Genomic DNA, 21,347 nt, shown 5'->3' with positions numbered 1-21,347 from the left:
GTGGCCCTTGTGGCTAAAGGGATCAGAGGGTATGGAGAGAAGGCAGGTATACTGAGTTGGATGATCAGCCATGATCATATTGAATGGCGGTGCAGGCTCGAAGGGCCGAATGGCCTACTCCTGCACCTAATTTCTATGTTTCTATGTAATCTGCAATGCTTTGGGCATTTTGCTCTGGTGAATATATCTAAATCTCCTCCGAGGGCAAATCTCGGAATGGAGTGACCATTTTGGGAGTCTATCATAGCTAGACTAGGAGCAGCATCTATCAAAGGGGTACTGATCTCAGCTGCCCACCGAGGATGTGTTTTGCATCAACACTGATGTGTTTTGCATCAACACTGAGGTTGTTGGATTGCAGCAGGGGGTGGGCGGGGCACCAGGCCCAGCCCTATTTGCATGACGGATTCCTATTGGTTCGAGCCGCAACCCTAATCTGATTGTTAAACATGCGCTGACGTCGAATAATTGACACCCCGAACGTCCACTCACAGGCAAGGAAAGCCGGGCGATGGTAAATACATGGCGCGGGTTTAAACAATAGGCGCGGGGGTGGGCGGGTGCTTCCGGTCGCCGACTTGGTTGACGGAGCCGCTGCACACAGACGCGGCGCTGCGGGTGGTCGGTAGTCGGTGCCACTGAAGGGCAACGAACCCGCAACCTCCAGTTAACGGCGAGCAACGAAGAAGCTGCAGAATCAGCGCGTGTTAACGAGCGGTAAGCGGAGGATCGGTAATTATAGACCGAGTCAGGGCCGACGGGGAGGAACCTTTTTTTGCGGCTGCGAACGGGCTCTGATTTATTTTGTCCTTATTTGAGTAAATGAGGACCAAAAGGCTCGAGGTTGTGGGGACGGCGAGAGGAGAGTGGGTTAACGGCCGAGCCGGGCCGCGCATGCGCGCGGGGTCTGGGGTTCAGAAGGTCACCGGTAGAGTTCAAGGGAAAGGCTGGGGCATTGCCCGGGGTAAAGGCTAGGGATGTTCCCGGGGTAAATGCTGTGATAGTGCTGGGGTGATATCCGATAAAGGCCAAGAGCTGTGCCTGGCTAATGATTGGGTTAATGCCTGGCTGTAGTAATGCCAGACATTCGACAAGCCCCGACTGTATGGCAAATCAAATTCCTCATATGTTGCAAAACAATACTTGGCTAATAAAGTATTATTATGATTAAAAGCTGGGATTTTGGTGCCCAGAGCATGGGGCAATGCTGACATACATACATAGAACACTGTTAGCCTGCAGCAGATCGGGCAGGGCCATGGGTGGTGTTCATAGGACAATGAGGTGTGACTACCCCAAAGAAAGACACAAAAAGCTGGAGTAACTACCAACAGGCAGCATCTCTGGAGACCCTTCTTCAGACTATCCCACATATGCTTCACCTCAAGTATTATTGATCTGAAATTTGATGCCGAGGCACATGGAAGGACAACGGTGAATACCTATCTAGGGAGAAGCTTTCTCAAATACTTTTTGGAATTATTACAGCTAAAGACAAAGACACCAATAGCGGTTTAGTCAAATTGTGGTGTACATTTGGGGCCAGAATCTGAGGAGCATTTCTTTTGGAGATCCGTGTGGATTTATAACAGTTGGAAGGATCTAGGCATTGAACGTTTTTGAAATTAAAATGTTTTTATGACATGTAGCTAAGTAAATGATTACAATGTTGGTGGATGATTGAGACTTGGTGAGAGTTGGGCTGCAGGCAGCAGAGTTTGGAATAAGTGTATGTTATGAGAAAGGGGAATAGAGAAAGTTGCAACAGTCAAGTCTAACATAACATGCTAATGTTTTTAGTATTAATGGTATAAAAGTGTTTTCTCTAATATTTATATTTACAATATAAACATGAAAAAGATAGAATAAAGGGGTGACGTGTTCACTGTTCTGATTAGATTTGAATGAACTCTAAAATTGACAGAATATTTGTTTGGATAATTTTTGATCTGAAGATTTTAAGAATGCAGGCAACTCCTGCATTACAGTGCTGGTGGGAGACCATGGAGGTGGTACATTCCAAGAAAATTTAACGTACGATGATGTTCTTTCATGCAAAGTGGTGAAGTCTGTGTCAAGAAATTAAAGGTGAAATAAAGATACATTGTTTACTTCACAAATTTCAAGAATTAATCTTTTATTCTGTTGCCCAGATTTTCTGGTTGTGATTTGTAAATTTGAAAGTTGCATTTAAGAAGACGTGAGTGTGAAGGAAATTGGGGGAAATTGATCACGTGCAGGCAGGGGAGTTTATTTTTAATTTGGCGTCATGTTTGACATGGAAATCGTGCACTGTTTTTGCCTTTTTGGGTACTGGACCAATAGTGGAGACTTTTGTGTTTGAGTTAATATTTGTAAGCAAAAATTTACTTTAGCCTATCAGAATAACTTAGCAAGATTAAACTGACTACATGAGCATCAGTGTTATTTTAGACTTTTCTGCTTTCAGTACAAGTATACCTATTTCCTGATAGCAATCAAATATAACGTTCCGTTTTATTCATTCTTCCTTCACCCGTTTCATTTATATCTGCAGGAAACTATCCTGTGGGATGGAGCTGAATATAGGAGAGAGATTGATCTGGTAACTTCTGCTCTTTGCTACTAGTCTGAGTGTGGAAATCCATTGTGGCAGTTTGTTAATCACCATCTAAAAACTGAATCTGTACCTGGCATTCCTTATCCCAGTGTTCCAATAATTCATAATCATACTTTATTAGCCAAGTATGTTTTGCAACATACGAGGAATTTGATTTGCCATCCAGTCATACCAATAAAAAGCAACAGATCACACAAAATACATTTTAACATAAACATCCACATCAGTGAATCCTCCACAATCCTCATTGTAATGGAAGGCGAAAAAAGTTTAATCTCACCCTTCTTTGTCCTCCAGCAGTCGGGGGCCTCTAACCTTCAGTTGATGGGACGATCTTACCCCTATAGCTGGCGGAGGGCCTCCTCTTTGGGGCAATCAAGCTCCTGCATCGGGGGGGGGGGGGGGGGGGGTGGAAATCTCAGCTCCCTCGCACCGGGCGATCTACACCGGGTCGGGGCTAGTCGAACGTCGTGCGGCTTTTGGAGCTTCCCAACGTAGGTCTCAACCTGAGACTGCGAGCTCCTTGATGTTAAAGTCCGCAGCCCGCGGAGTGTCGATCCCAGGCAAGGAATTGGCTCCGATGGTAAGTCCACGCCCCGTGGTGGGGCTCAAAGTCAGTCCCGAGCAAGGACTCCAGCTCAATTATGTAAGGTCGTAGAGCGACCGGAGATAAGATCCAGAAAACAATCTCATCTCCGGCAAAGTAAGAGATTGAAAAAATGTTTCCCCTGTCCACCCCCCACATAAAATAAACCGGAGAACATTAACACATATAACCATATAACAATTACAGCACGGAAACAGGCCATCTCGACCCTTCTAGTCCGTGCCGAACACGTATTCTCCCCTAGTCCCATATACCTGCGCTCAGACCATAACCCTCCATTCCTTTCCCGTCCATATAACTATCCAATTTATTTTTAAATGATAAAAACGAACCTGCCTCCACCACCTTCACTGGAAGCTCATTCCACACAGCCACCACTTTCTGAGTAAAGAGGTTCCCCCTCATGTTACCCCTAAACTTCTGTCCCTTAATTCTCAAGTCATGTCTCCTTGTTTGAATCTTCCATACTCTCAGTGGGAAAAGCTTATCCACGTCAACTCTGTCTATCCCTCTCATCATTTTAAAGACCTCTATCAAGACCTCACATACTTTTTAAACACACTAAAAATAACCAGAGAAAGACAGACAGACTGAAGGCGAGGCTGTCAATGAAGCGCCACCCGGTGGCAAAAAAAATTTAATGACAAGGGTACACAAAATTGCTGTAGAAACTCAGCGGGTGCAGCAGCATCTATGGAGCGAAGGAAATAGGCGGCGTTTCGGGCCGAAACCCTTCTTCAGACTGATGGGGGGTGGGGGGAGAAGGAAGGAAAAGGGGAGGAGGAGGAGCCCGAGGGCGGGCGGATAGGAGGGTGGGAGGAGACAGCTAGAGGGTTAAGGAAGGGGAGGAGACAGCAAGGGCTAGCAAAATTGGGAGAATTCAATGTTAATGCCATCCGGACGCAAGGTCCCCAGGCAGAATATGAGGTGCTGTTCCTCCAATTTTGCAACAGCGGAAATTGGAGGAAAAGCGGAAATTGGAGGAACAGCACCTCATATTCCGCCTGGGGACCTTGCGTCCGGATGGCATTAACATTGAATTCTCCCAATTTTGATAGCCCTTGCTGTCTCCTCCCCTTCCTTAACCCTCTAGCTGTCTCCTCTCACCCTCCTATCCGCCCGCCCTCGGGCTCCTCCTCCTCCTCCCCTTTTCCTTCCTTCTCCCCCTCCCTCCCCCCATCAGTCTGAAGAAGGGTTTCGGCCCGAAACGTCGCCTATTTCCTTCGCTCCATAGATGCTGCTGCACCCGCTGAGTTTCTCCAGCAATTTTGTGTACCTTCGATCTTCCAGCATCTGCAGTTCCTTCTTGAACACTTAATGACAAGGGTGCCTGATTAATAACTAGCAGTAATTGCATTAGGAACTGGAAATTAAGAAAGTGAAGAGAGATTTTTGTAACATTTCTAATTATAGTTTATATTGCAGAAGGACTCGGACAGGTTGGGAGAGTGGGCAAAGAAGTGGCAGATGCAATAGGGCATAGCAAAATGTGTGATCATGTGCTTGGGTAAACTAGACTATTTCTGAATGGGGAGAGGATTCAGAAATCGGAGGTGCAAAGGGACTTGGGAGTGCTGGTGCAGGATTCCTTGCAGGTTGAATCGGTAGTAAGGAAGACGTGCAATGTTAGCATTCATTTTGCGAGGACTAGAATATAAGAGCAGGAATGTAATGCTAAAACTATAATGCACTGGTCAAACCGCATTTGGGGTGTTGTGAGCAGTTTAGACCCAAATCTGAGGAGGGGGTTATGCCGGCATTGGAGAGGATCCAGAGGAATTTTTTTACGAGAATAGTCCCAGGGATGATCATGTGAACGCGCTGGTTTAGAACGTGACATCGCGCTGGATTAGTGCCATCAAATGCCGAGAAAAATACTGCGGGATATAAAAAGCCCAAAATGAACTACTCGCTATAGATAACTTGATATTCTAGGGTTATATATATGCCAACCATTTATGTAAAAAATAATACATACCTTTAATTGTTTGCTTTAAAAAACCCTGGGGCTGCGAGAGAGCTGCGGAATGAGACAGTAATTAAAAATTATTATAACTCATATTAATCGAGGCCTATAAAACACTAATAATACCTTTTATTAAAAAATCGCGTTTTAAACCCTCCCCCCTCCCAACACCGCCGCCAAAATCACGGACCTGGCTGTGGGCAGATTCCCAATGACGATTCAGGTAGGTTTTGTAACATACCTAGTTAGTGCATGCTGATTATTTGACAGCTCTGGGCCTGTACCCGCTGGAGTTTAGAAGAATGAGGGGAGTCCTCAATGAAACTTACTGAATAATGAATGGCCTGGATAGAGTGGATGTGGAGAAGATGGTTCCACTAGTGGGAGAGTCTAGGACCAGAAGGCATAGCCTCAGAATAAAAGGACGTGCCTTTAGGAAGGAAATGAGGAGGATTTTCTTTAGCCAGAGGGTGGCGAATCTGTGGAATTCATTGCTGCAGGTGGCTGTGAAGGCTGTTTTTGGATTATTCTAAAGCGGTGAGTGACAGGCTCATGGTTAGTAGGGGTGTGAAAGGTTATAGGGAGAAAGCAGGAGAATGCGGTTGAGAGATGCAGCCTGTCCTGCTGAGTTACTCCAGCATTTTGTGTCGACCTACGAAAGATAGATCAGCCATGATTGAATGTCGGAGTAGACTCGGTGGGCCGAATGGACTATTTCTGGCATGAACATATTTTATTCTGATTAATAACACCGTGAGATGTAGATATTTAATATTTAAATTTCTTATTGCCATAGATTCTTCTATAACAATGTCGCAAAATAATAAAGCATCTATAGTTATGGCTGGGTAAGTAGATGTTTCTATGTGTTTCTATGATATTGTCATTCTTGAAAACGTTTAAGCTGTGTAGATTTAGTAGCATTTTTAAAGATTTCTGTCAGTTGAATTGATTGCCATTTTTGTTTTGGAGGATAAAAATTTCCAAATACTTAAAGACTTAATATAAAAATTAAAAGCTAAACAAGTAGGAAATAGAACAAGAAGATAGACACAAAAAGCTGGAGTTACTCAGCAGGACAGGCAGCATCTCAGGAGAGAAGGAATGGGTGATGTTTCAGGTCGAAACTCTTCTTCAGACTCCAGGAAGCAGGGTGGGAAGATGTGTAGTCGAGATAGTTGTGGGAGTCAGTGGGTTTGTAATAGACGTCAGTCTATAGTCTATTTCCTATGATGGAGACTGTGAGAAAGGGGAGGGAGGTGTCGGAGATGGTCCAAGTAAATTTCAGTGCAGGTTGAAAATTGGTTGTGAAGTTGATGAAGTCCATGAGTTCTGCATGGTTGCAGGAGGTAGCACCAATGCAGTCATCATTGTAACGGAGATAGAGTTCAGAGATAGGGCCAGTGTATGCCTGGAACAGGGATTGTTCAATGTACCCTGCAAAGAGGCAGGCATAGCTGGGGCCCATGCAGGTGCCCGTAGCTACACCTTGGAAGTGGGAGAAGTCAAAGGAGAAGTTGTTGAGGGTGAGGACCAGCTCCACTAGGTGGAGTAGAGTGTTAGTAGAGGGAAATTAGATGGTTCTGTGGTCGAGGAAGAAACTGACAGGCTTTAAGGCTTTCTGGTGGGGAATAGAAGTGTAGAGTGACTGAACGTCCATAGTAAAGATGAGGGAGTGGGGGCTTGGAAGTAATTGAAGAGACAAAGTGCATATGAGGTATCTTGGACATAGGTCGGGAGAGATTGGACTGGGGGTATAGGATGGAGAGAAATAGAACAGGCAATTTGAGAGTGGTTTTGCTATTTGTATCACAGATTTCAAATAATGAATTCTACGGATGTCAAAAGCCTTAATTCTACAGATGGCCAATAGAATAATACGTTTGATGCTAAAAGGGGAAAGCATTTTAGACGTAGTGATGGTGTGTGGGCAGAATTTAAGCAATAGATTTAAATATGGTCTAATGTAACGTCATCCACTTTGACAGTGAAAAAAGGATGTACATCCCTTCCCAAATATTAGAAAAGATAAATGCAGAGAAGATACAAAGAGACGTTAATAAAGTTGGAATTTGTACATTTGCTGGTCAGTGTCTTGCACCTTATCTTCCACTATGTTCATGGCTAAACACCCATCTCTATCATATTCCCATCCTCCTCCATTCCTTGATGTATTTTATACTGCAAAATGTATCGGCTTCCTTCCAAAAAAATATTTAGAAACTGCCTCCTACAGTTCTTTGAAGCAGAGAATTCCATCCTGAGTGGTGAAACTTCTCCTCATCTCAGTTGTAAATATAGTTCCCCATAACCTGAGACTGTGACCGACCCCCTTGTACATGACTAACCTGCCAGGGAGCATTCTCACCACATCCACTAAGGAATTTGTGTGTACTGTCAAAATGTAGACCTTTTTACCCCTTATTTTTCTAAGCTGTAGTGAATACAAACCACGTTAGCTTGATCTATCGTTATTTGATAGTTCCACTGTCTCAGAAATTGGGCTATTAAAACTCCACTGCGTCTACTCTGCTTCGAGTATATCCTTTTGCACATGAGTGCAAAACAGAATTAGAAAACAAGTCACAGTATTGCAAGAGGTGGTCTGTATTGTTTTTCTTTTTGCTAATGTAAGGTTAGCATTGTGTAGGTCAGTTCAAGAACCTGATGATTGTACCAAAATAGCTGTTCCTAAACCTGGTGACTTCAGGCTTCTCTACCTCTTGTCCAATGGTAGGAGTGAGAAGAAGGTATGGCCTGGATGATGGGGATCCTTGATGATAGATATCTCTTTCTTGAAACAGCACATCATGTAGATGCTTTTGAATGTGATCCGCATTGAATTGTTTAGTTAAACTGCACCATTTAGTGGTATGCAGAGCTTTTTTTAAAAAAAGTGGCCCAACTAATAAGTTTAAGCAATGTTAGCTTATTTTAATTGTGCATATGAATGTCCAGCGATAGTTATGAGTACAATTTATTGTAGAGTGAGATGTGTGCTGTGAAGAGTGTTTTACTTTGCTTTAAAGTATTAGATTACATGTATTACCTGTGTATATTTAATCCTTAGGAGCCTGGCCACTAAAGCCTTCAATCATAATGGAGTGTTGCAGGCTGTCATTAAGCAAGAAGTTGTTGAGAGTTCCAAAAGTCAACCGTCTCTCAAGCAAACTGACAAAAATGTAGCTGGGGGTGGAAATAATGGGGAGGAAGAGGTAAATAAATGAAAAGAAATTGATTTGTTTAGAATGTTGAAATCCTTTAATTCTGTTTATCAGCATTTTGTTTGTCTAAATGTACATCATTATCATTGGGTGGTGCCCAGTAACAGTCGTGTGTGTAAGATCTGATGAGTAATAGTTTAAACCTGAATGAGTTGAATCAGATCTAGTGTAATTTCAATGTGCTGACTTAGGCTTTGTCAGATTTACTTGCTATGTTAATATTGATTGTTATGCCCACTGGGCACCTAACAACATTATAGTTTCCAAACACAACCTACAACCCTATACCTATCTTATTCTGAGCAATCTTTTACATCCTCTATTTTTGGAAGAAAGAAAACTTGGCCGTTTCTGACTACCAAAGGATTTGGGTGTGTCCGAGTGTTCTATATATATTGTCCTACTGATACTCAAATATTCTTCCATACAAATTATTTTGCATTAGTTAATCTGCATACCATTTTCCTCTAAGTGTTACAGGAAAACCTAAATATAGGACCAGTGCATTCCTGTAATCGTTCCATTGTCATGAATAAATAGAATTAGGCTCTATTCCTTGAAATGTGCTCTTTAATTTGTCGGAACCGTCCACAGTTTATCAAATTACAAAATTGTGGGTATTGATTGTGAGTTTTGACTGGCGATCTTTTCATAGAGTCATACAGCATGCAAACAGGCCCTTTGGCCCAACTTGTCCACACCAACTAACATGTCCCATCTACACTAGTCCCACCTCCCTGTCTTTGGCCCATATCTCTCTAAACCTGCCTGATCCATGTACCTGTCTAAATGTTTCTTAAAAATTGCATAGTACCTGCCCCCCTCCCCCAATCACCTTAAACACTTATCCTCTGATTCTCGATTTCCCCATCTCTGGGCAAGAGACTCTGCATTTACTCAATCTATTCCTCTAATGATTTTGTACACCTCTAAGAACACCCTTCTTTGTTTTGCACTCCAAGGAACAGAGCCTTAGCCTGTTCAACATCTCCCTATATCTCAGGCCCTTGAGTCCTGGCAACATCCTTGCAGATCTTCTCTGCTCCCTTTACAGCATGACCACACCTTTCCTATAACATGATGCTCACAGTTGTCTTAATGTGGCCTCACCAACGTCTTGTATAACTGCAAATGACCTCCCAACTTCTATACTCAATACTCTGACTGATGAAGGCCAATGTGCCTAAAACATTTTTGACCACCCTATCTACCACATGACGCCCCTTTTAAGGGATTATGTACCTGCATTCCTAGATTCCTCTGCGTGACAACTCACCAGAGCCCTACCATTCACTGTGTGGGTCCTGCTCATGTTGGACTTCTCAAAATGCAACACCTTACATTTCTCTGTATTAAATTCTATAAACCATTCCTCAGTCTGCCTGCCCAACTGATCAAGATGCTGCTTCAATTTTTGACAACTAAGCACCTGTGTTCTGATTAGAGATGCAATGTAGGGATTTTATCTTATTTTTGAGATTTAAAAAAGGAAATTATCCACTATTATTGCAGAGTTTTACTACTATGTCTTACAGCAACGTGTAGTGAAAAAGCGGGGCTGGCCAAAAGGAAAGAAGAGGAAGAAAGTGTTGCCTAATGGTCCTAAAGCCCCAGTAACTGGGTATGTCAGGTTTCTCAATGAGCGCCGGGAGCAAATTCGTATGCAGTATCCGGACCTGCCGTTCCCAGAAATCACCCGCATGCTCGGGAATGAATGGAGCAAACTTCCTCCTTTGGAAAAGCAGGTATGTGTGTTACAATTATATTGTAGTTAAGGCCTACCAATGTAAAATCAAGAAAACACAAATTACATTTGTGATGAGAAGTCACAATTGCTATTGTACTGTGGTATTAATCAAGAAGCAACAGTTTATAGTGGCAACAACCAGAAACAAATGACAAGTGGAAAGCTCTGTGAATGCCAAGTGCTTTCCCTGTGAGTTGAACAGGATGAAAACTAATGATACACAGGCTTGCGTTTCTTATACATGTTACAGTAATGGTTTTCATTCACCATGGAGTTGTGATTTGACATTTTTAATTTCTTCGGTCTTAGCGTTATCTGGATGAAGCAGAAAAAGATAAGCAACAATATCTAAAGGAACTCAAAGAATTTCAGCTAACTGAAGCATTCAAGATGACTGCACAACAAATCCAAGAGAAGAAACTGAAGAAAGGTAAGATTCTGGATGGGGATACAGTGTTATCAATCAACACTGCTAAATCATCTTCACATTTGCACAACTGTTTCTTTGGTTTGCAACTAAGTTGTTACCAACATTTATTATTTGAGTTGTTAGCATTCATTGGGTTGTTCCACTTGTAACTTCTGATTTAACAGGTAAAACAACAGCTGTCATTCAATTTTATATCTGGGAAAATGTAAAGCAGTACAAACGTTGAGAACTTAAAGTGAGAATTTTTTCTGTACATCACTAACATTGCAGTGAAACTCCTATGCTATTAGGGAGACTTTTATCTTTGTGATTGCTAAGGCAGCCACAAGTGTGGAGCTGAATGTGGAAACTGGGACTCATTGGTCCTCAACGGTGTACACTATTGCAACTTTTGTGGGTGGAATTATTTAAATCACTGATTTAAGATGAACTTCCATGAAGCAATGGGTACAAGAAAGCATTGTTCAATTAACCATTTTTATACAGGCTCAGTGACAGCACTGACTTTTTAAAAGTACAGTATTATTCTTGCAACAAGACATCGACAATTGAAGATTTATTTTGCATTTTATTATACACCTTTTGCCTTCAATCCTGTTTGTTCTAATCTCTTTGTGCGTCTGTACAAAGATTTGTATTCCATGGACCATCTTTACTTCCTGTACAGCAAACTGCTGTATTGGTAAATATCAAAGTCTCTGTAGAAGAGGCAAAATTTGAGAATGAAAATTCTTATTCTTTGGGAGCGGATTGAAATATTTTTGGGATATTCTTTGCGAAGAATATAGACTATTCTTACTGGCAAGAGTGTTCTCTTACTGCTGATTGTGTGTTTTATATGTTATAGTATCTACCTCAATTACGTTTTCAAGCAGCTTGTTCCATATACCCTCCGTATGGAAAAGGTTGCCACTCCGGTTCCTATTAAATCTTTCCCCTCCCCTAAATCTATGTTGAATTCCCCTACCCTGTGCATTCATCCAATCTATTCCCTCATGATTTTCTACACCTCTATAAGATCACCTCTCATCCTCCTGCGTTCCAAAGAATAAAGTCTGCCCAACCTACTTTGCTGCTTGGGGCCTTGCGTCCTGGCAACATCCTTGCAAATCTTGTCTGCATTCTTTCCAGCTGATTGTACCTGCCTCAACTACCTCCTCCGGCCGCTCTTTCCATATAACCAATGAGTGAAAATAGGTTCTAATTAAATCTTACCCCTCTCACCTTAAATCTATGTCCTCTGGTTCTTGATTTCCCTAGCCTGGGTAAAATACAATACTACTCCCACTGTCTCCCTGTGTAGCATTGAGTTTAAAATTTTTATTTTTGTTTTCAAATCCTTCGCTGTCAGACTTCCTCTGAACCAGCAATCACCTGTGATCATTGCACCCCAATTCTCTCCACATTTTGGCTGCAGTGTCTTCAGCAAACTACGTTATACGCCCTAAAATTCCCTACAAATATTTCTCCTCCTCTTTCCTCCTTTTATCACTTTGAAACCTTCCTCTTTGACCAAGCTTTTGTTCATTAATTGACATTTTATAATACAGTATCGCTGTAAAGCATGTTGAATTTAAGGATGTATTGAAAGTTATGTTGCTTCTAATTTAAAAGAGATCTGATTATTTATTTATTTATTTATTAATTTCAGAAGAATTATGGTCAGGTGTTAATGGACCAGTCCCTAAGGTGAGCTATAAAACATTTTGATTAACTGAAACAGCATAAAATTGTTTGTTTTTATGAGGGGCCAGACCTTGCTGGACCAGCCAGTCCCTGCAATCCCTTGACAATGAACTGGTCCTCTGCACCCTGGAGTCTGGATGGCAACTAGGCTGTGAGCCTATACTGCAGCAACACTCTCCTGGGACACTCCTGAGAGGTTTTGAACTGAAGGCAAAGCACAGGGTTCAGCTTTTACCAGTTTCAAAACCTCTCTGCAATTATTGTAAACATGTCTCCAATTTATTAAATGTTTTAAAGTTAATTAAAATGCACAGACTTGAAAATTGCCAAATTTAAAATAAAATAATTCCAAACAAGTTGCCTTCACCACTACCTCCTAATCTGTACGATGGGCTTCCCACTGAAATCCATGATGGCTTGGGCCCTGTTTTCTCCCTCTGCCATAATGCTTTCATTCTATGAAAGTTTGTCCATGACATCAATTATTATGTTAAAATTGTTTGTAAACTTGATGTAATGGGAGCTTTAATCATGACAAGCAGCTGAGAAGTAACTTAATGATAGTTGACAACTTCTCCCATCTGGTTTTGGTACATCATTGCCTTAAGACTCATTTTACAGTTGATTCACTTCGGTGATAGCTTGGTATGTTAAGTTTGAAAAATTATTAACAAAACATCAGTTTTCTAGATCAATTTCTGTTTTTGTAATTTAGATCACCGATGATTCGCCAGACAGGATTTCCATGTTTGACACTCCAATTTTTACAGAAGAGTTCCTTGACCAAACCAAAGGTATTTTGAGACGGGTTGATTATGCATTGTGTGCTCTCTTGGAAATCTAAGAACAATTCTGCTTGGAGTTTGGCCCAATGCACATAATGAAACTGAGGCATGCAAGCCAAGGTGACTGCAGATTTGTGCTTGATCAATTTTCCTGGTCTCTGCCACTCTGCCACAGCATTGAAATATTGCTGGGATGTGTTTAAATGTCCAAGATGGCTAAAACTTCTCATTGTCAGAAAAAAAACTGCTGTCAGTGATATAGGGGATGTAACGAGCTGCAGGTGGTGGAAAGCACAATGTGCTTGTGGAACTCAATCGGTGAGGCAGCATCTGTGGAGGGAAATGACAGTCTGAAGAATGGTCCCGATCCTGAATGTCGTCTGACCATTCACTCCACAGATGTTTGTATTGTATTGTATATCTTTATTGTCATTTCCTGAGTATTCGCATACCCAGAGGAAACAAAAAAACGTTACTCAACCAGTGTCCATTCAGTGTGCATGAAAAATAAATAGAAATTTTAAAAAAAAATAAAAAAATACATGTATCATGAACAAATTTAACACTCTACTAAACATTCAACAGGCGTTCCGACCGGCAGCGGCACAACTTGTTGCCTGACTGGCTGAGTTCGCCCAGCAATTCGTAACAACCATAAATGTTGCAGTTTTAAAATATATAATATTCAGTAATTGCAGCACAGCAAATTAGAAAGCAAGTGAGATTCTTATTTAAATACAGTAAATATTAATAATTTTTCCAACAAGAAGAAAGGTCCGAGGCTATAAAAAAAAAGGCGGGAAAGCACAATATAGGGAAAAGTTCCCAATTTGCGGTTAAGGACATAACCACATTCCTTAATGTGATGAATTTATACTTTGGGATGGGATGAATTTATACTTTGCAACATCAGTATTGTCCTGGAGGCTGTATTTAAAATACTTTTGTTTCCTTTGTATTAAAATAATTTGAAACCTTTACACCCTATTTCATCAGTCTTCAGCAATCATCTGCAGCAGTTCGGAAGGTCAGGCTTCAAGTGTCCATGTTGTGAGCTGTGTGGGATATTGATCAAAGTGGTGAATAAAGCAGTTGAGCAATGTTCTATATGTAAAACATTCTATATGTTTTGGTGGCAAAAACAGGAAGGCAGATTATTATCTGAATGGTGTCAAGTTGGGACAACGGGATCTGGGGGTCCTTGTTCATCAGTCACTGAAAGGAAGCATGCAGGTACTGCAGCCAGTGAAGAAAACGAATGGCACGTTGGCCTTCATAACAAGAGGAGTTGAGTATAGAAGCAAAGAGGTCCTTCTGCAGTTGTACAGGGCCCCAGTGAGACCACACCTGGAGTATTGTGTGCAGTTTTGTTTTCCAAATTTGAGGAAGGACATTCTTGCTATTGAGGGAGTGCAGCGTAGGTTCACAAGGTTAATTCCCGGGATGGCAGGACTGACATATGTTGATAGAATGGAGCGGCTAGGCTTGTATACTCTGGAATTTAGAAGGATGAGAGGGTATCATATTGAAACATATAAGATTATTAAAGGTTTGGACACGCTAGAGGCAGGAAACATGTTCCCGATGTTGGGGGAGACCAGAACCGGGGGTCACAATTTAAGAATAAGGGGTAAGCCGTTTAGAATGGAGATGAGGAAAAGTGTTTTCACACAGAGGGTTGTGAATCTGTGGAGTTCTCTGTCTCAAAAGGCAGTGGAAGCTAATTCTCTGGATGCTTTCAAGAGAGAGTTAGATAGAGCTCTTTAAGAATTTATGAAATAAAACAAAATGGTGGAAATACTCATGTCAATCAGCAAAAATAAAAGAAGGATCTCGACCGGAAACATCAGCCATTCCTTCTCTCCAGAGATGTTGCCTGGCCGGCTGAGTTACTCCAGCATTTTGTGTCTACCTTCAAATGAAAAAATAAACTGTTTTGGATTGATAACCTTTCATTAGAATTTAAAAAAAGGAGCATGCGTTTGCCTTAATGCTGGATAATTACTGAATATTTTGTTTTCACCTGATTTCCAACATATGTCGTATTTTTGGTTTAGATTAAGATAATTATGATCTATGGCATATAACGCTGAAAATCTTGTATTTTGTGACATCAAATCTGTCACAAAGCCAGACTATTGAGCCATAATTATTGATTTTCAGCCTGTTACTCCTTTTTCAAATAAACAATTTTATGTCTGCAATTTCTTCTCATGATCTGATTTCATAATCTGATTTTGAACAATGTTGCTTTCAAAATTCTTTTTTAATATTTCAATTTCAACTTTAATTGTGTGTGTGTGTTTTGTTTCAATATTTAGCACAACTTAAACGGATAGATTGTGCTTAGGGTGATTGCAGTCTGTCAACATTCTTGTGTAATATTACAATTGCTGGGCAATTTATAGAGCCTATTAAACTGATAGCAGTTGTGGTCAGAAACTAAATTCTTGCCACCGAGCTGGCCAGATCTGTGTGAGAAAGCTGTTAGTAGTAACTGCTAGCTCCAAATCCTTACTGTTTTACCCTTGATGTCCACCAGTGTTCGCTTCACAACTTCTCTGACCCTGAGCATCACAGTTCACAATTATGCTTTTGAGACCACACCTGTCTTTTCTTCTCTGATAGACACAAAATGCTGGAGTAAGTCAGCAGGACTGGCAGCTTCTCTGGAGAGAAGGAATGCGTGACGTTTTGGGTCGAGACATTTCTTCTGACTGTCATCTCTTTTATCACCGATCTTTTTCATTGCTGATTTTTGCCCAATAATTTGCCTATCAACCCCACCCTCCCCCATTGCCTGTGTTCACCTATTACCAGCCATGCTCTATCCTGCCCCTCCTCCCTCCCAGCGTTCAATCCCCTCCTACCCTCTGTTCCAATCAATATGAAGATGGGTCCTGACCAGAAAGGTAATCTTTCCATCTTCTCCAGAGAAGCATGACCTGCTGAGTTACTTCAGGATTTTCTTGTCTTTAAACTGGTACTTGCTATGTTATTTGGCCGTGTCTGAAACACAGATCTATTGGTTTTTACTTGGGCAGTATATTTGTTTTTGAAGGTACGTTATTTAATTGGGACAGAATGTTGAGGAAACTGACACTCATCTTCTGGAACATGCAAATATTTAATGGAAAAGTTGTTTTTTTTAAACTGAAAATGTGAATATTTGTTTCTGTTTCTTGAAGCGCGTGAATCAGAATTGCGAAAATTAAGAAAGTCAAATGTTGAATTTGAAGAGCAGAATATTATCTTACAAAAACACATTGAGAGTATGAACAACGCCAAAGAGAAACTGGAGCAGGAGCTGGCACTGGAAGAGAGACAAACGTTGACACTGCAACACCAGTTACAAGCTGTACGGCAAGCCCTGACTGTCAGCTTTGCGTCTGTTCCCATTCCAGGTGAGAAACAGAGTAGGTTTAAAAGAAAATTGTACTAAAAGAAGCAACCATTTGCTTAAGTAAATTTTCAGATCTTTCTAAATAATTAGAGTAGATAGAAGTATGTTTTTTATCTTGGTACTAGCCTTTTAAATTTGGTTGGACATTCCTGGTATTTGCTCTATTATCGCTGCATTGTATTCATCCGGGAGGCGAAGAGAGGTAGGTGGTGCTAAACTTGAATATTTGGAGCAAGAAAAAACATGCTGCAAGTGAACTTGGGTCAAGCATCAGAGGGAAAGGGGAAGTCTTATGTTTCGGATCAAGACCCTGTATCGGGACTGAGTATCAGGACGGAGATAGGCATTATAAAGAGGTGAGAGGGAGGGGCTGAGGCAAGTGCCGGTTGGACAGGGCTAGGAGGGGGTTGATAGGCAGCTAGAGTGGCAAGAGGTGGAGTCGCGAGACAGCAACTGGTGGGTGATGAGTAGAAGCAAGGAAAAAAGTGCGCACATCCCAGGAGGGAGGAAGGAAGGGTGGAGGATAGTAATTGAAATGTGATAAGTGGATAAAAGAGGCTGCAGTAGTTGGAATTAGATAAGTGTGGAAGGTTATAAGTGGGTCCAGCTAAGAGAAGGATGATGGGCATGTGGGGTCAGTTGAAGGAGGGGTTTGAAGTCCCAGAAGATGTAGTATGTGGTTAATCAGAAGGAAGTGAAAGAATGGGCGAAGGAGCTGGGGAGTGTGGTTTACCCGAAATTGGAACATGCTGTGTCATAGCGTTAGGTTGTAGACTACACAGGTGCAAGATAAGGTTAAATCAACTGGTCCATCTGCCTTCCCTTTCTGGGTCCACCTTGTTTACTTAATGGACTCCAGCATCACCAGCCACCTGTCATCTTTCAGTTTCCATCTCTGCCCTCACCCTCCTATCTGGCTTTATGGCTTAATCTGCGCCCCCCCCCCTCCCCCTCCTTTTCTAGTTTTGTTTTTATTTTGTCTCTACCTATCTCCCACCAGTCTCTGAGCATGATAACTTTAATGCAATTGTTCCATTCATGAATTACTAAGAAGTGGAATTAAAATATCAAAATTTATAACTGCCTGGTATTTTCTTTTGCATTGTGTAATTTTTGAGGAAGTTAAATGGCAGCTTCTCACACTGGAGAGCTACTTCCATGTTGAGGATTGGTTACGTTTCGGGTTGGGACCCTACTTCAAACTGAAAGTGGCGATGGGGTGAATAGTTGAAGGTGAGAAAAATCCAGGACAAATCAGGGCTGGCCACAAATGACCTCGGGCAGGGCGGTGCCTGGTAACCAGATAGAGACACCTGTGCCACCATGTGTCTATCCATCTTTTTGGTTTGTTTTGTCAAATTCATCAACATTGATTTGGGATTTGTATTTTGTCTACTACCTGATGACATAAATTGTAAAGTATTTAGGCAAGCCATTTTCTTTCTGCCAGCCTAGCAGAGAAAATATAAATGTTTTTGAAGCAGCTGTTTAATCTGGCTGCAATTTCAAAATGACTAGACATTCCTATCTATTACTTTTTGTTTGGTAACTAGGCACTGGAGAAACGCCAACTGAAGGAACACTGGATGTTTACATGGCCAAACTTCACAATATCATTGAGAGCAGCCCCATAGAATATGAAAAACTAGTTGGAAGGGTGCAGGAGATCATCAGTCAGTTAGACAGGTAAGTTTTAAAAGCAAATGGGGAAATCTACTTTTTATTAATTCATTGTCCATTCCCATCCTCCACAGTTCAGATACCATTTCAGAGTATTGAGTCAACTTGTGGGAGCAGAGCTTTCATAATATGGTGTTATCACCCTGAGCAAATTGTTGCTGTAAAGTCTACAGTGGGGTGGGGGTGAATCAGACAGTAGCCTATCTTATGCAACAGGTTCAGAAGCCTAAGGGGAAGAATCTGTTCCTGAGTCTGCTGGTACGTACTTCCAAGCCTCTAGATCCACTGCCCAAGGGGGGTGGGGGGGTGGGGGGGGGGGGGGGGGGGGGGGGGGGGGGGGGGGGGGGGGGGGGGGGGGGGGGGGGGGGGGGGGGGGGGGGGGTGGGGGGGGGGGGGGGGGGGGGGGGGGGGGGGGGGGGGGGGGGGGGGGGGGGGGGGGGGGGGGGGGGGGGGGGGGGGGGGGGGGGGGGGGGGGGGGGGGGGGGGGGGGGGGGGGGGGGGGGGGGGGGGGGGGGGGGGGGGAGGAGGAATAACCAGGGGTGGGACAAGTCTTTAATTATGTTATATCAATCATTTTTTTAAAGAAATCGCCATTCAGATGCAGCTTCTGGTAATGAGATTTAGAATAGGTAGGCCCATAGATAGTAATTTCCTGAAATCTAAGCTTTCCTCATATAAATTGGGATTAATGTTTTACTCGTGTTAAGCATAATCATAGTTTTAGGAGCCATTTATGTTTAGGCTAGCTACTGTTGGCATATTATATTATTTTGTCTAGATATATCTTGCAGTATTATTTTGGACACTTTTGGGGCTGTCATTAGATGCACAGAGTAGTATATAGATAGATAGATAGATAGACAGACAGACAGACAGACGGGACTGGAAGTGACAGACACGGGGAGGGAGAGCATACAGTTCTCACCAGACCCGGGAGAACAGCCTGCTACAACCTGTATGCAGGATAAGGAAAACCTGGTACGTTCATCTCTTTGTTTGTACAATTACTTCAATGAACAACCAATTAAACTGGAAATAACAACTGGAAGATCTGGTCTATTTGGTCTATGTAAGGTCACTCCTACTTACCTGTGTAGTAATGGCAACGGAAAAGAGGACACTGGAAGAGTCGGAAATTTGCCGTTACAATAGTAGATAGTGTAATGGAGTAAAAAGATGGAAATTACTGTTTTTAATTCTGCCTTTTCAGTGATAAACTATGAACATGGGAAGAAGACTCCCAGAATGACCATGTCCTTGGTATTGGATTACTTGCAGCATCCAATTTAAGGAACCTGAGAAAAATGTGGGAAATAATGCAAACTGTTATCTTTTTGGTCTTTGATTATTGCACACCTTTGGTATTCCGAATTTGCTATTATACTAGGATGTCTGTGATTTTAATAATATTGCCTTGTATGGAAGTTATGATTGAATTCTATCAGTGCATGGTATTCTGGGGTATGTGAATTATGTGGAAAAGTAGAAACCTTTTTGGGCTTTCATGACTAAGGGTTTGGATTGTATCATTTTTATAAATATATCTATTTCCATTAAATAACTGGGATTTTTTTTTACAACCAAAACCATGAGAATTTCACTTTTTCTTAATTCAGAGGTATAACTCGATATTTTTAATTTTGAGATGGTACTTTACACGGTTCATTATCATCCTTGTGTAAGAATGCTAGAAAAGTGTCTAATCATTTAGAATATTTTTACGTCGCGTATAAATGTTATTTTGTAAGAAAGTAAGCACAAAAATCCTGAAGCGTCTTAGGATATGAAAGAAAACAGTTCCTGTGACATTATCTTCAAAATTTCATGAAAATATAGCAGGACATGGAGATTGTGCCAGTAGTTATCTCAAGTTTTACTGTGGATTCTTTCATTTGGTACAATGATGCAGTTGTCCTTCAGAAATGTTGCCTTTTTAATCCTTGAACAGATTGCAAATGGTGTACAGTTTGTACTCTGAACTGATCGGAAATTATCCATAAAATATCTATATGATATCTGTTTAATTACATTAACAATCAAGTTCTGTAAACAAGTTCTACGGTGACATTTAGAACACTTCATGATAGTGTTTACTGACATGTCCTTGTGTGTGGAAACCGTTATCAATTTTCACTAACTTTTACAACTCTACAAGTCGGAAATTCATTTTGAATGCTGTTAATCATTATTCCCTAAGGAACAATGAAAAATTAAAATATCCCGTTACATTTATTTCCCTTTTCACATTTTTGCTCTCCAAGCAGCCATGGAGATGCTAAAGACGGCTAGTTAACTTTCCATTGGCACTTATTAAGACTTTTGTAATATTAGAGTATTTTCCTCTTTTAACCCCACCACCCCCCACCCCCTCTCCTTCCCACAATGTTGTATTTTTAAAATGCATCATTTAACTTTTAAGTTAGGACACTATACTGTTCATGCTCTTGTTTTCTTTTGTGTAACTGTAAAAAGTGTAAAATAAACAACTGTGCACCCAAATCTCTTGCCTTTTTGGACAGAAAGAGACCTCAATAGTTGTGTGTAATGGATTTCTGCTTAATGATTAGGTTGAAATGTTTTAAGTACAAGGTAATGACATATTAGCAGAGAGACCTCTAAGAGGATAATAATTCAGCACAAAAGAAGAAAAAACATGAACAAGGTTCTTGATCAGATTGCAAATGGTGTACAGTTTGTACTCTGAACTGATCGGAAATTATCCATAAAATATCTATATGATATCTGTTTAATTACATTAACTATCAAGTTCTGTAAACAAGTTCTACGGTGACATTTAGAACACTTCATGATAGTGTTTACTGACATGTCCTTGTGTGTGGAAACCGTTACCAATTTTCATTAACTTTTACAACTCTACAAGTCGGAAATTCATTTTGAATGCTGTTAATCATTATTCCCTAAGGAACAATGAAAAATTAAAATCCAGTTGGATTATTTCTTGGCGTAAATTCTAAAATGATAATTCTGCAAATTTATTGCCAAGGCATCAATGATCGGATTAATTTACACAGTATAATGGAAGTAAAGGGAGTAATAGTTTTTGCACATAATTAGCATTGTGTATCAAAAGGATGAGTTTTAAACAAAGCTTGCTGATTTAAAAAAAAATAGCCGAAGAGGAACAAGGCAATCTTATGGGGAAGATGAGGTCTTGTATGTTTTGCAATGTACTGAACATGAAGGATTGCACAAGGCTTCA

General features: G+C 41.2%; 1 protein-coding gene across 4 annotated transcripts; it reads left to right on the top strand.

Annotated features, from left to right (window-relative positions):
* Window positions 1–551: 551 nt before the first annotated feature.
* hmg20b (high mobility group 20B) lies at window positions 552–20,626 on the top strand. 4 transcript variants are annotated; one of them, XM_055658610.1, is made up of 12 exons: window positions 554–717; window positions 1,956–2,088; window positions 2,537–2,584; window positions 5,969–6,020; window positions 8,243–8,387; window positions 9,932–10,141; window positions 10,453–10,573; window positions 12,225–12,262; window positions 12,975–13,053; window positions 16,233–16,448; window positions 18,001–18,133; window positions 19,338–20,626. In XM_055658610.1, the coding sequence occupies exons 4-12, from the start codon at window positions 5,983–5,985 to the stop codon at window positions 19,348–19,350; spliced, it is 993 nt and encodes a 330-aa protein (XP_055514585.1). In that variant the 5' UTR covers window positions 554–717; window positions 1,956–2,088; window positions 2,537–2,584; window positions 5,969–5,982; the 3' UTR covers window positions 19,351–20,626. The 4 variants fall into 4 exon arrangements, with proteins under 4 accessions (XP_055514588.1, XP_055514587.1, XP_055514585.1 ...); XM_055658613.1 differs by lacking the exon at window positions 19,338–20,626 and having other exon boundaries at window positions 552–717; window positions 18,001–18,137; XM_055658611.1 differs by lacking the exon at window positions 1,956–2,088.
* Window positions 20,627–21,347: the final 721 nt, after the last annotated feature.

This window comes from Leucoraja erinacea, chromosome 29 (assembly GCF_028641065.1).
Source record: "Leucoraja erinacea ecotype New England chromosome 29, Leri_hhj_1, whole genome shotgun sequence".
Taxonomy (NCBI): domain Eukaryota; kingdom Metazoa; phylum Chordata; class Chondrichthyes; order Rajiformes; family Rajidae; genus Leucoraja; species Leucoraja erinaceus.
The sequence above is the reverse complement of the archived record's forward strand: the minus strand, read 5'-3'. Positions and strand labels throughout refer to the sequence as shown.

Bases quoted from the DNA above. Each gene is read 5' to 3' on its own strand.
- hmg20b (XM_055658612.1), top strand. From the start codon at position 5,983: ATGTCGCAAAATAATAAAGCATCTATAGTTATGGCTGG. The intron at 10,142-10,452 runs GTATGTGTGTTA...CTTCGGTCTTAG, and splicing joins TTCCTCCTTTGGAAAAGCAG to CGTTATCTGGATGAAGCAGA. The intron at 16,449-18,000 runs GTGAGAAACAGA...TTTGGTAACTAG, and splicing joins TGCGTCTGTTCCCATTCCAG to GCACTGGAGAAACGCCAACT.